Source organism: Coccinella septempunctata, chromosome 2, assembly GCF_907165205.1.
Source record: "Coccinella septempunctata chromosome 2, icCocSept1.1, whole genome shotgun sequence".
Classification (NCBI taxonomy): Eukaryota; Metazoa; Arthropoda; class Insecta; order Coleoptera; family Coccinellidae; genus Coccinella; species Coccinella septempunctata.
The window spans coordinates 11101918-11116101 of NC_058190.1; the positions used below are offsets into that span (position 1 = coordinate 11101918).

At 36.0% G+C, this 14184-nt stretch overlaps 1 protein-coding gene across 1 annotated transcript in view; it reads left to right on the plus strand.

Moving 5' to 3' along the window:
• Positions 1–14184, plus strand: part of LOC123307425 (glutamine-dependent NAD(+) synthetase) — a 39551-nt gene that overhangs the window by 3897 nt on the left and 21470 nt on the right. The window contains exons 5-6 of the mRNA XM_044889724.1: positions 2776–2979; positions 3814–3961. Of these exons, the coding sequence (XP_044745659.1) occupies positions 2776–2979; positions 3814–3961 (352 nt within the window). The remainder of the gene's footprint in view (positions 1–2775; positions 2980–3813; positions 3962–14184) is intronic.

The window sequence follows — 14184 nt, forward strand, 5'->3', positions numbered from 1 at the left end:
ACTCTAAAATCTATCTGGGTACAAAGCCACATCTAACTAAATAAACAAGTATACACGCGACCAATAGGTGATTCACGCAGGAAACATTAAAGGGGGATTTGTCAGAAATAAAACAATAAAAGCAAACATATAAGTTCGTCCATAGACATGTTCAGTTGTATATCACACACACTTCACACGCAAGGCAAACAAGCTCTCTCCCTGACACCCTCACCCACCACGATAGCCGCGCACTAAACCGATCTACTCGCACGCGGACACAGCTGAAGCGTTATCACTGAGATGTTGCAGTGAGACGGTATGACCTTTGGACCCTGTGGAAGCTGCGCCAGACGATACGATTAAACAGCTTGTGGATTACGCTTCCTCCTCTGGATGCAGTGTGGATAAGGTCACCGCAGTCAGCAGCAGTGGCACCTATTAGATCTTCAATTGCCTTATTCTCAGGGCACCATCCACCTCTGTCACCTACAATGAGTGGTAGTACCTGGATTGTTTTCCATGGGTAGCTCTCGCGTACTTTGTCAAGAAAGGCAGGTGCTGAGTAGATTGCCTTCTTTACTGCATACGCCATGCTGAGAGGTTCGCGGGTCTCCCAGCTCACGGATACATCAGATATTATGATGTTGTTTTCTTTAGCAAGGAGCAGGTCAGGTTTTAAAAGCTCGCCATCCCTGTCTCTAATCTGTGGGTCTCGGGTGATTTGCCACCCCTTTTTAATTGCTGCTTTTTTCAAGCGCAGTGCAACGTAGTTGTGTCGAGTTATCCTATGCCAGTGCATGACTTCACTTCTGGATCACGGACCCATGGAAATGCAGCTGTTGGTAGGCAGTTTGACCTGAGCTGAATTGCTCTCACATAATCCTCTCCGGATCAATATTTGGGGGAGGGGGGGCATCGATGGCGAGGAGCTTCAAGCTCGGTGATGTTTCAGTTCTCCTAATCCAACACCGTAGTATGAGGGGTGCAGCTCGTCAGCCCTGCAGTTGTCTCTCATGGTGCTGGTTGAGATTGAGCCCACAGAAAGGCTCAGGTCCAGCAGGCGTTAACCTTGATGCCCTTTTGGCAAGTTCATCGGCTTTCTCATTTCCCTCAACACACAATGCCCAGGTACCCATAGTAGAATCACTATGTTTTCTCTGGCTAGTTGCTTTATGGTATTACGGCACTCTCATGTCAGCAGAGATCTCTGGCAGTGTGATTCCTGGAACCTCATCGTGGCGTGGCTATCCGTGGTGATATAGATATGAGCCCCTTTGAGGTTCATTTTAAGACACTCCTGAGCGCATACGTGAACAGCCAGTGTCTCGGTCTATGAAATAGACTTCCCAGGGCTTTAGAGACACTCAGTTTAGGTCCACATATGCCAATGCCGGTGCATGTGGAAGAACGAAATTAACCTGAAATGAAATATACACATCAACACCGATATAATGAAGAGGTAAAATCTGTGAGTTTTCTAGTGGAACTACCGAATCGTTCACCAGTAGAAAGCTACATTATGTAGGAAGGACCGTTAAATTTCAATGTTCCATTTGAATTTTAATGCTCTATTATTCCCTTCGAAATTTACAGTTTTAAATCTTAATGGGCGTTCTTGCAACTGGTCATAAGAATTTGATTGTGAGTAGTGTTATTTTTCAATGTAAAATAATCCTTACTACTACTACTAAATGTGAAAGTTCGTGTGTTTATTAATTTGTTGCTTTGTTTGTTTGTATGATGTTCGTCTTTACATAACTCCAGAACCAGATCTTTTCAGTAACCTACTTCATGTAACAAATCTACAAGAATCTATGTTTCTTTTATTTGCTGAATACGAAAATCAGGTTATGGAATTGATTGTCACATGCCCTCACGATGAAAATGGCGAGAAACTATAAAATTTCAAACGTCGCCGTCGGCGTCGTTTTGATTTTTCGCTTATTATAAACTCGGAAAGAATGTCACAAAAAATGTAGTTCTCTAGCTTTTTCTGGTGAACCTCTAGTCTAGAGCGAGCCGAAAATTAACTGTAGTTTCCATCCTGACAAACATATTTATAAATCAGACTTTCAAAGTCGGTCCTAGCATCACTTCATAGGACACCCTTCCCAAATGAAGTCCCACATCAGCATCTTCGCACCTTTCCTCCTTGGGAAGATAGAATCCATAATCCAATCAAATTAATCCGTTGTATATGTCCCCTGTGAATATAATGTAATAGACACTGAGAGAGTTGTGGTTGTATGGCTATAATGAAATAAACAATTTACTAAAAAGGAATGTATTCGGAAACAAAACATAAAACAAGAAGTACGTGATTCAATAACGCATTGTAAATTGAAAGAGAGTGGGTGTCTTTACTACACCCCACACATTGCTTTTCGTATTCCCTCCAACCAGTTTTTCCTTGGTCTTCCTCTTCGTCTTCTTATATTTGGTATCCAATCCTTTATTTGTTTCGGTTATCGTGTTTGTCCCATCCGTTGAACATGCCCATCATCATCAGTTGTTTTCTCTCTATATCATCCATGATTGTGCCTTCTACTCCCATTTGATTACGTACTTCCTGGTTTCTTATTCTTTGCATTCTTGATATTCTAGCCGATCTCCTCAACGCATCTATGCAGCTTCTATCCTCTTCTTATTTCTTACTGTCAGTCTCCATGTCTCAGATCCATTGGCTTTTGATAATTGTATTGTAGTTGTATTGAAGTTAAAGTATGAAGCGTATGAGCAGTATTTCGCTGATGAAGGTTATATTCCTTTTTGACAGGTGAATTTCATTTACAGGAGGTTATAGTCGCTACAATTGACTTGGAAGACATCAGGACTCAAAGAAACCATGTTAGATCAATGGCACATATGGCCTCAGGTTGTCCGAGTTATGTAAGAATTCAGGCTGACTTCGCACTGTGTCCTCCAAATGATACAACCCTAAGTTGTTCTCTACCTTTGGAATGGCATTACTTGAAGCCTGAAGAGGAAATCGCACAGGTGAGTTTTTATTGTATTATTTATATATTATTATATTTTTTCATTGACACACATGAAAGGGACACACCTCGAACTAATGGTAGTATCGGGCAGAAAATCATGGTGTTGCCGTTCGATATCATGCTGTTCTCAAAGTCTTTTGTTCGTTGTGATGTTTTAAATAGATCGTTATAAGACTTATAGGTGGCTCTTCACAAGTTTTTTGTTATATTTTTTAGTATGATTTAACCTTGCAGGGTAGTGAATTATTGAAGAAGGGTTAATTCTATTCCGAGGGAATAATCGTGAACATATTGAAAATTCTGTAATTCTGCCGGAAATAGATTTCTCAATCATGGGAATAAGATACTAAAAACCTCTGGTTACCTCAGTTTATGGTTTCCGTTTGTCGCATTATTCCTGGATTATCCTGTATTATAAAGAAAAGGAGAATAAGTAATGAATAGTCCGAAAGAGACTATGGAAGTAGACATTGCTTGATTCCTATTGCTTGGGTCGATGCATAAATAACAGACTTTCAGTGATGTCTTTTATTCAAATGCATGATAATATTTTGGCAGTCTTGTTTGTACTTTTGTGAATGTTGATATATAAAAAAAATTAGTTATACCCGACGTGAACTTCTACCGCTTGTGCATACATGGCTGTTAACCCAAGTACCTTAATTAATTGCATCAACAAATTTATTTGTTTGAGTGTTTACTTCATGGAGCTCGCATTTCTCCAACCAATTTAACTGTTCATTTATATATTTAGGAAAGAATACTTTTTGTACTTTACCTAATGATAGATGGGTCACTTCTGGGATTCGAAAGTGTATATTTTTATTTTTAGGGTCCAGCTTGTTGGTTGTGGGATTATCTAAGAAGATCGGGCCAGGGAGGTTTCTTCTTACCCCTTAGTGGAGGAGTGGATTCTAGTAGTACAGCCTTAATCGTTTATTCAATGTGTAAAATTGTTACCAAATATGTTCAAGTGGGCGGTGAGTTACTAAATAGTTATTTTCCTATCAAGTGCGGAAAGTGATACATGCCCGCACGAAACTGCCGTTGCCCGAACGATGCGAAGCAGAGTTCGGGACAATATTTTGTCTACAAGCGATTGAAATATATAAATGTAGGCTTTTTTATCTGGTCTAGGATATGATTCTCTTTCAGACAAAAGTAAACCTATATTTCCCTTCTTCTTAATGGTGTTGTTAATAAAACTCGAACTCTATTTACAAGTTTATCAACAAATGTACACGTTGGATTCACTCTACACAATATATTAAATATATTGTGACCGATTGCTGACTATTTTCGTCTTTACTTCAAAACAAAACTCTAATCGTCTAATCGCCTAAACATCTAAAAGTATTGAATCGTCTATTCGTCTTTCGTCTATATTCAAAACTTAACCCGACACTTAGCGAATCAATCTGAATCTATATCTGAATCTATCTCTGAATCTAACTCTCTGAATCTCTGAATGAATGTTTTCCGGAAAGAACAATGATTTTAAAGCTTCAAGGCCCACCCACATTTCTGATTGGAAAACTTAGGGGATGTCTCTTATACTTTTGGACCAATGGGACTCCAGCAGTACCAAGTCTTGGGATGGTACTTACCCCGTCTTCAAATTGTCCCATCAATCAGCAAACGTCATCTGGCGTATCTCAATGATTTCTATAGAAATCTGTTTTGTTTCAAGGCGCAAAGCTGGACCATATTTTCAACAACGAAAAGACTTCGGAAAGTTCGAATTTCTAAAGTCTTCCATGCACGACAACATTTATTTGCAACTTTTATGTTACACAATTGTGGATCCTACATAAATATATCCATTTCACGAAACAGATCATATCTCATTTGATTAATTCATATAATAACAGACGTATTTCTGCATGTCGTTACCATGGGTTTCTCATCGTTGGCTTTCGGTGCATAGAGACATGACATAATTCAATTTACTCTATAATATTTGCGTGCGGGAAAAACCTCTGCTGATCCATTCCCGCAAGCGAATGCGTGCGGGAAAGAAATAGGATGCGTTTTTCCCGCACCTTTTGGGAAAGTGATTCTTTGCAACTTGAAATGCGTGCGGGAAAAAGGTTGAACACGCACGCTTGTAGAAAAAGAAGATTTTCAATCTATAGAAATAGATGTTTATTTTGTAGCTAGTGTCAAGTTATTGTGAACTGGCCAAAGTCGTGAGATCAGGAGGAAAAATTTTGCCTCCATCATATGTAACTTGTTTCAGAAGCATAAGCTAGATGAAGATCATCTTGAAGGTCCCAATGGGTGGGGATCGAACTTACAGACTCGAATAGGAAGGATGCTTACCTTTAAAATGTGATGAAATGGCGTTGCAAAATTACAGTGACTATATATACTCCATACCCCCCCCACAGTGGCGACATAGGCGCTGTCTCATTTTCTGTTGATTGATCCGCCATGTTTTGTCGGACGTCAAAATGACTGTTATTTGCATAGATTTTTTAACCTATATTATCATTTCTATGATTATTTGTCAACCTCCTTGACAAAATATGGCGCACTTTTGACAGTTTTGTGACCCGTTGTCGCCACTGTGGGGGTATAGTCACCCTAATTTTGCATGAAGTCACTGTATGCAAAATAAGATTGCTGCGCTAGGGTGAACACTTACGAAACTATACTATGGATGTTGTTGTTATTATTTTCATAACTCCAAAAGTAAATAGTTTTTTGAGTGTTGAGTTTGGATGCGTGTTTTGTTGTTTGAATAGACTAAAAGTGAATATAAGGACTTTTTGCTCAGTGGATTTAATTCACTGTGTACATTATCATTCAAATCTAGGTGCTCCTTAGTGTCCGATGTCTATGGTTATAGCCATATTCGGGTTGTTCTGGATGCCACCAGAGGGCGTATATTTTGCAACACCTATGGGTTGCCTGACAAAAAAAATTCATATGATCAGAATAATTCCAATTTACATTTGATGAAATGTAAAAAAAAAATTATTGAAATTGCTCGTGTTCCGTCCCAACTACTAAAATATTTTTTTCAAAACTACTGGTGGTCTGACGAAAGCTAAAATTTCAATGAGGGACTGCTGGAACGTCCAATTATAGAAAAAACTCACTATAATTTCAATAAAACACCGGAATCGAACTCAAAACTTTCGAATGGGATGGCTTGATCTTTCCCGATAGGGAAGCAATTACGACCTTTTTTGCTGTAGACATAAAAAATGAAGTTGTGTTTGATTATTGTATGTAAAAAAAAAATTAATTCAAATTTGGCAACCGGAAGAAAAATTGCAAACTTTGCAGATCTTTCGCCATTTTTATTTTTTCCGTATTGTATACTATATGGTTTAAGCACCCAAATGCAACCAGGAAACGTTATTTCAAAACTCACAAACAACCCTCCACACTTGGTCCAGTTTACGTTGAAACGCCCTGTACACAGGATGTGCAAGTTATTCCGAATAGGATTAGCAAAGTGATTCTGGGTTAGTTTGCAACAGAGAAGTTCATATAGATAGAGTATGGTCCAATTATCTTCTGTAGGTATATTTTGTAACGTTTCACAATTTTTTACTCAAACAAGACATAGCCTAATCTGAAATCTTTTCTATAATTTACAATGAATTTTAATTATCTCTTAATTAGGACCATTAAGTAAATCACAAGTTCCTTATTAAAACTGACTACAAGAAAAAAACACTTCAACATTAAACTTGAATTCGAAAATACAAACTTCAAAAATTTAAGAAAATTATAAATTTTTGGAGATCAACCTAAAACAAAAATTATTCAGACTCGGGCAATGATTCTCCTGCATTCGACACAATTTTAATGCTGTGCATCAGCTATATCTCTTTTGATTGACAAATTTTTTTCAATTTGAAAATGGGTTGACCCTATGATTTTAATAAAGGATTAAGATAATAATATTATATTTTAATATTTGCTTCACTCTGTATTTAATAAAAGAGATTCACAAGTTCGTAACTCTATTCAGCAACATTTATTTTATATTTTTTATTATTGACAGATGTCAAAAAGCAAACTTGATCTTCTTCTGAAAGCTGACCAAACTTCCTACTTGATTTATATTTTGTCATTATCGAATCTAATTCAACACTCTCCCTTAATGACAAAATACTCAAATATAAAATTATTAAAATAGAAACAAATTTCCTCAATTCATAATAATGGCGAATACAATCTTTCTCTTGAAGTAGTCAAACTTGGTACTCATCAGAGGTTTTGTCATGATATCAGCAACTTGTTCTTCTGTACTGCAATATTTTATTTGAAACCATCTTTCTTTGAATTGTTCACTAATGAAATGATAACGTACATCTATATGTTTACTATTGCGACTCATTTGACCAGATTTAATCAGTTTTATTGCGCTTTGATTATCGACATGCATTATGACTTGCATATCTGTGTTCAATAATTCTTCTATGACTGTTTTTAGATATTTGACTTCTTTGCAGCACTCTGCAGCAGCGATGTACTCCGCTTCTGTAGTTGATAAAGCCACAATACTCTGTTTTCTCGAGCACCATGATATTGGTCCACCAGCAAACATGATTACATATCCTGTTGTACTTTTTCTGTCTCTTTTATCACCAGCATAATCTGCATCGCAATAAGCTTGTATTTTTATATTGTCTTCTGTTCTTTTCGATGAGTAATGAATTGCTGTGTTAATAGTTCCTCTCAAATATCTCATTGTTCTTTTCACATTCTGAAAATCTTCATTGCTTGGATTTGCAGTAGCACGACTTTCATAATTTACTGCATAAGATATATCTGGTCTTGTTTTACATGTCAAATACAGCAAACTCCCTATTGCTTCATTGTATTGAATATTATTTTCACAAGAACCTTCATCTTCTGCATGTCCTTGAACAACGAGAGGGGTTTTCATTGGTTTTGCTTTATCCATTCGGAATTTGTTCAAAATTTTTTTAGCATATTCAGCTTGACATAGTTGTATTCCATCTTCATTCTTCTTTATTTTCATGCCCAAATAATTTTTAAAATCTGTTATAACTATTTTAAATTCTCGACTCAATTTTTTTATAAAATTTTGTATTTCATCATTTTGAGCATCCATCATTCCATCATCTACATGGATTGCCAAATATAGGTTATTATTTTTCTTCTTGAATAAGCACTGATCAGATTTCAACTGAATCATTCCTTCATTTTTTAGGAAAGAAGTTAACCTTTTGTTCCACTGTAATGGAGCTTGTTTCAATCCATAAAGTGCTTTATTAAGTAAACACACTTTCCCTGGCATATCATATCCTTCTGGAACTTTCATATAAACTTCATTGTCAATTTTTCCATTTAGAAATGCAGTTCTCACATCGAATGTCTGAATTTGAAGATTATTTTGAGCTGCAATTGCTAATAACAATCTTAGCGAACTACTTTCCACCACAGGACTGAAAATGTCTTTGAAATCCAATTTTGATTTTTGTTGACATCCTCTGACAACTAATCTTGCTTTATATCTTCCATCATCTTTGACTTTGAAAATCCATCTACTGGTTAAAATTTCTTTACCTTCTGCTTGATTTTCATCAACAAAATTCCATGTGTTATTCTCCTCAAGCGATTTTTTTTCATCATTTATTGCTTGCAACCACTTATCTTCATTTAAATCATTGATACAGTCCTGATATGTCAAAAAACTTTCTTCATCATCTGATTCCATCAAATAGTCATCATATTTTGTGGGTTTCTTTATGTTTCTTCTGTCTCTCAGTCTGCTATTACATTCATTTTGGTCGTAATGTTCATTCGCTTCATCATAATGGTTATCTTCATCTTGATTATCTTCAACTAGTTCTTCTTCTTGACTTACAGTATCTTGATTCTCATTTTCATCTTCTTGAAAATTTTCTTCATTTATTCTCACAAATATTTCATCATTGTCTTCTTCTTGAATAGGAGTTCCTGTAGTAATTACCACATCCCTGTGAATAGATATTCTTCTCGTTGCTGGATCCCACAATCGATAACCATTGTCGGCATATCCAACAAAAACGTATTTCTTACTTCTTTGGTCCAAGTTCTTTAGAGGTCCTAGTACTTTTGCATAGGCAATATTACCAAAAATTCTGAGTCTCGACATATTAGGTTTCTTTCCATACCATTTTTCAGAAGGAAGAAAATTTGTTGTAGTTGTTGGACTAAGGTTTATAAGATATGTTGCTGTGTACACTGCTTCTCCCCACATCTCTTTATCTAGTTGTGAGTCAAACAACAGAGCCCTCGCTTTGTTCATGATTGTCTGATGCATTCTTTCACACGTTCCATTTAATTGTGGAGTATGAGGAATGGTAAAGTTTATCATGATTCCTTTCCGTCTTGTCCACTCCTTCAGGTCGTTACTTTTGAATTCACCACCATTATCACACCTTATTTTTGACACTTTTAGATTGAAATGTGTTTCTGCTCTATTAATATACTCCTTCAAATAGCTTTCTGCTTCATTTTTGTACTTCAGTAAATATACTGAAGTAAAATGAGTGAAGTCATCCACAACTGTCATAAAATAATGTTTATCATTGTTTTGGCGAATTACAATGGACTGTATAGTTTTTAATAAATAATAATGTGGAAATTGCTGAGAATTCAACTCACCAAAAACCAAATCCTTGCTAGCGTATGTTACCCTTCGTGAATCACTGGATAAAGGTTGGGTTGTAAGGTAGAAAGGAGCGAAGGGCTTCACCAAGCACCCTTTCCTCTATTTCGTTTCTTGTCTTCCACACAAAAACAGGAGACACTAGCAGCACTAACTACTATTGCGAGCAAATCTATAGTGAATAGCGGGTGAAACTAAAGTTTTGATATAGCGGGTGTTTCTATTCTAATATTCGCGGAAATTTCTATGAATTTCGCAGAATTTCAAGAGCGGGTGAAAAACTATAATAATCTAAATTATAATAATAAAACAGCGATATCCTCAACTCAGAACAATCGAGACAATACTGAATTCATACGCGATCTTGTGGATACGATATCGACAGATGTTCTCCTTATGTTTTCACGCAAAGAAAATCAAGAAAATAATAAATGCGTAAACATCCTCCCTCACCATTGGGGAATGGTACTCATTCTCCAATTATTAATGATTACCTAACGTATTAAAACTAAGATAAAATTACAAAAAAAATGAAAAGCGGTGCGTTCATTGTGTCGGCAAAGGACACAATTTGGTAACTGGCCTTTGATATGTTCCATGTTTCGTTCTGACAGAGGCGGCTCTAACAATACCGTCTTTTCCTGGAAAAACCTCAACTATGATACCTAAAGGCCATTGAAGGACAGGAGTATTTTCATTCATGAGAACAACTATTGTTCCGAGTGTGAGGGGACTTGAATTTTTTGTCCACTTTGTGCGTACCTGAAGTTGGCTCAAATACTCGTTCTTCCAACGCCTCCAGTACGACTGAACTATTTGATCCAATAGTTGCTTTCTATTTAATCTATTCAAAGAGATATTTGAGACGTCAATTGATGGTAAGCACTGTAGCGTATTTAAAGTAAAATGAGCGGGCGTGAGCATTTCAGGATCAGATGGATCACTACTAATATACCCACATAAAGGGCGACTATTCAAAAGTGCTTCTATTTGGGCCAAAACAGTAGCGAATTCCTCATAACAAAGAATTTGATGTCCTATTGCCTTAAACAAATGGGTTTTCATCGATTTGACATTAATCTCCCATAAACCACCCATATGAGGCGCTAATGGAACATTAAACTTCCAACTAATCTGATTCTCAATAAGAATGTTTTTTAGAGAATTCGTGTAATCGCTTGAGGCGATGAATTTCTTCAAGGAATCTAAGTGGCGTTTTGCTCCTACAAAATTCGTTCCTCTATCGGAATAAAGGGTCTGAATTGGGCCTCTTCTACTCAAAAATCTTTTGAGGCAATCTAAAAATGTGTCAGTAGATAAATCTGACGCAAGTTCTAAATGTAAAGCTTTGGTAGCTAAACAGACAAATAAACAAACATAAGCCTTTTGCGTTTTTACTCCTCTATGTCGAAGGTCCATGTCTCCAGCCCCCCCAAATTTGAATATTTCACTTTTTTTGACGCTAAAGTTTTGTACTAGTTTTGTACCGAAATGTACCGTTGAAAAAAAGTTTTGTACCCCTAATTAAAGTGACGAAAATACGGTTTTCAGTTTGGGGGGGCCGTAGACATGCTCACCCCCCACTTTTGAAAATGCAATTTTTTTTTATTTCAAAGTTTTGTACTAGTTTTGTACCGAAATTTACCGTCAAGAAAAAGTTTTGTACCCAAAGATTAAGGGGTTTTAGGAGGAATTGAAATTGGGGGGGCTGGAGACATGTTTTCGAAATAATGAGATTTCTGTTTTCGAAACAAGCTAAAACATGAGTACTAGTTTTGTACCGAAATGTACCGTTGAGAAAAAGTTTTGTACCCTAATTAAAATGAAGAAAATACAGTTTTCTGTTTGGGGGTACTGTAGACATGCTCAACCCTCACTTTTGAAAATGCAATTTTTTTTTTATTTCAAAGTTTTGTACTAGTTTTGTACCGAAATGTACCGTCAAGAAAAAGTTTTGTACCCCAAGATTAAGGGGTCTTAGGAGGAATTGAAATTGGGGGGGCTGGAGACATATGTTTTCGAAATAATGAGATTTCTGTTTTCGAAACAAGCTAAAACATGTTTTCGAAATAATGAGATTTCTGTTTTCGAAACAAGCTAAAACATGAGTACTAGTTTTGTACCGAAATGTACCGTTGAGAAAAAGTTTTGTACCCTAATTGAAATGAAGAAAATACAAGTTTTCTGTTTGGGGCTACTGTAGACATGCTCAACCCTTACTTTTGAAAATGCAATTTTTTTTTTATTTCAAAGTTTTGTACTAGTTTTGTACCGAAATGTACCGTCAAGAAAAAGTTTTGTACCCTAAGATTGAGGGGTCTTAGGAGGGTTTGGAATTGGGGGGGCCCATGACATGTTTTCGAAATATTGAGATTTCGGTTTTCGAAACAAGGTGAAACATGAGAACTAGTTTTGTACCGAAATTTACTGTTGAGAAAAAGTTTTGTACCCTAATTCAAATGAAGAAAATACAAGTTTTCTGTTTGGGGCTACTGTAGACATGCTCAACCCTTACTTTTGAAAATGCAATTTTTTTTTTATTTCAAAGTTTTGTACTAGTTTTGTACCGAAATGTACCGTCAAGAAAAAGTTTTGTACCCTAAGATTGAGGGGTCTTAGGAGGGTTTGGAATTGGGGGGGCCCATGACATGTTTTCGAAATATTGAGATTTCGGTTTTCGAAACAAGGTGAAACATGAGAACTAGTTTTGTACCGAAATGTACTGTTGAGAAAAAGTTTTGTACCCTAATTCAAATGAAGAAAATACATTTTTCTGTTTGGGGTGCTGTACACATGCTCAACCCTCACTTTTGAAAATGCAATTTTTTTTTATTTCAAACTTTTGTACTAGTTTTGTACCGGAATGTTCTGTCAAGAAAAAATTTTGTACCCTAAGATTGAGGAGTCTTCTTAGGAGTGTTTGAAATTGGGGGGGCCAGAGACATGTTTTCGAAATATTGAGATTTCGGTTTCCGAAACCAGATGAAACATGTGCACTAGTTTCGTACCGAAATTTACCATTGCAAGAAATTTTTGTTCCTTAATCAGAAGAAAGAAAATACGGATTTCAGATAATAAAGATATTGAAGTTTCACAGTCTCTAGATAATTCAATTATACTCACAAATGATATTGAATTTAGTCTTCAAACTGAACTTTCCAGATTTATTTGTATTTTAACATCAATCAATATTAAACGGATCTAAAACAAGAATCTGGAGGCGCCCATTTATTCCATTGGAATTGCAGAATTCTCCTCATCCACGGCCTTTCGACAGCTGGCTCTCCAAAGGTAGCTGCCAGTTGAATTTTGACATATTTATTTTTTTTGTTACAAAAAATTCGATAAAGAGTTGGTGAAAAATTTGACAGACAAAAACACAAATGAAACAATACAAAACTGAGGTTCGTGCTGACGGATTCCTCTTCTTCCAATCAAGGTAGACTCAATTGTTGAATTTTCCAACGATACAGTGGCGTCCTCGAGGACCATCAATATAAAATTTTATATGTGTCTTTCACATTGTTTATTAACATAGCATTTAGTGTCCTGTATTATATGTTCTTGATATGTTTATGTTTACAAACAATATGAAAGACACCTATGAAATTTTATATTGATGGTCCTCGAGGACGCTACTGTATCGTCGGAAAATTCAGCTCCTGAGTCAACCTTGATTGGAAGAAGAGGAATCATTTTATATTGGTTTACTTCATATTATGCCTTTTCGACCATTCTTAATTCTGATCTTTATTTTTCACTTTGTGACTTCTAATTTTAATCGATGTTTTACCATATGACTATGGAACCATAAAATCGTCAGCAATTAACCGAACTGTAGAATTATATGTTTTTCACCTTTTCACCTTTCTTCAAAAATTTTCCTTCAACTTGATATATTGTACTTACGAGTAACAACTTTTCAGAATCTTTAGTTTGACAATGGCGAATATGCCAAAACATGTAACCAGATGATATAATATACAAGGTCCCAACAACAGAAGTGTTTTATAGACTTCTTCTTCAATTTCGTATCACAAATTGATATCCAACACCAACTGTCCTATGAATGACACTTAGGTATCAGTTGGTTGTACGGGTAGAGGAAGAGTTAAGGGTTAAAGAGGTAGATTCAAGAAAAAAACGTTGAAGAATAAGAGTTCTAATCAAGAGTCGTATTTCAAAACATCAATACACTTTCATATGACGAAAGAAATAAAGACGTTGCATTGGGTACAATGTATCGCGTCCCCATTAAATGTTATTTGATTAAACAATTTATTCACATCACAGTTCCGTAGGCTTAAATAAGAAATAAAAAAAAGGCAAGAATCCAAAACAACAAAAATAATAGAATTTATAAAATGATCAAAATCAGATTGTGTAAAAAAGAAGCTCACATTCAACTTTCGCATCCATCGAGCATGCGCTTTTCTTATTGTGGAGATCATTATACACTTCCCAATATCCATCAATACGTCTACAGTAGCTTGTATAATGGCCGACAATATTGATATTCCTTCTGTTGGTGGTACCAGAAAAACAAACAGCTCCACGAAGATG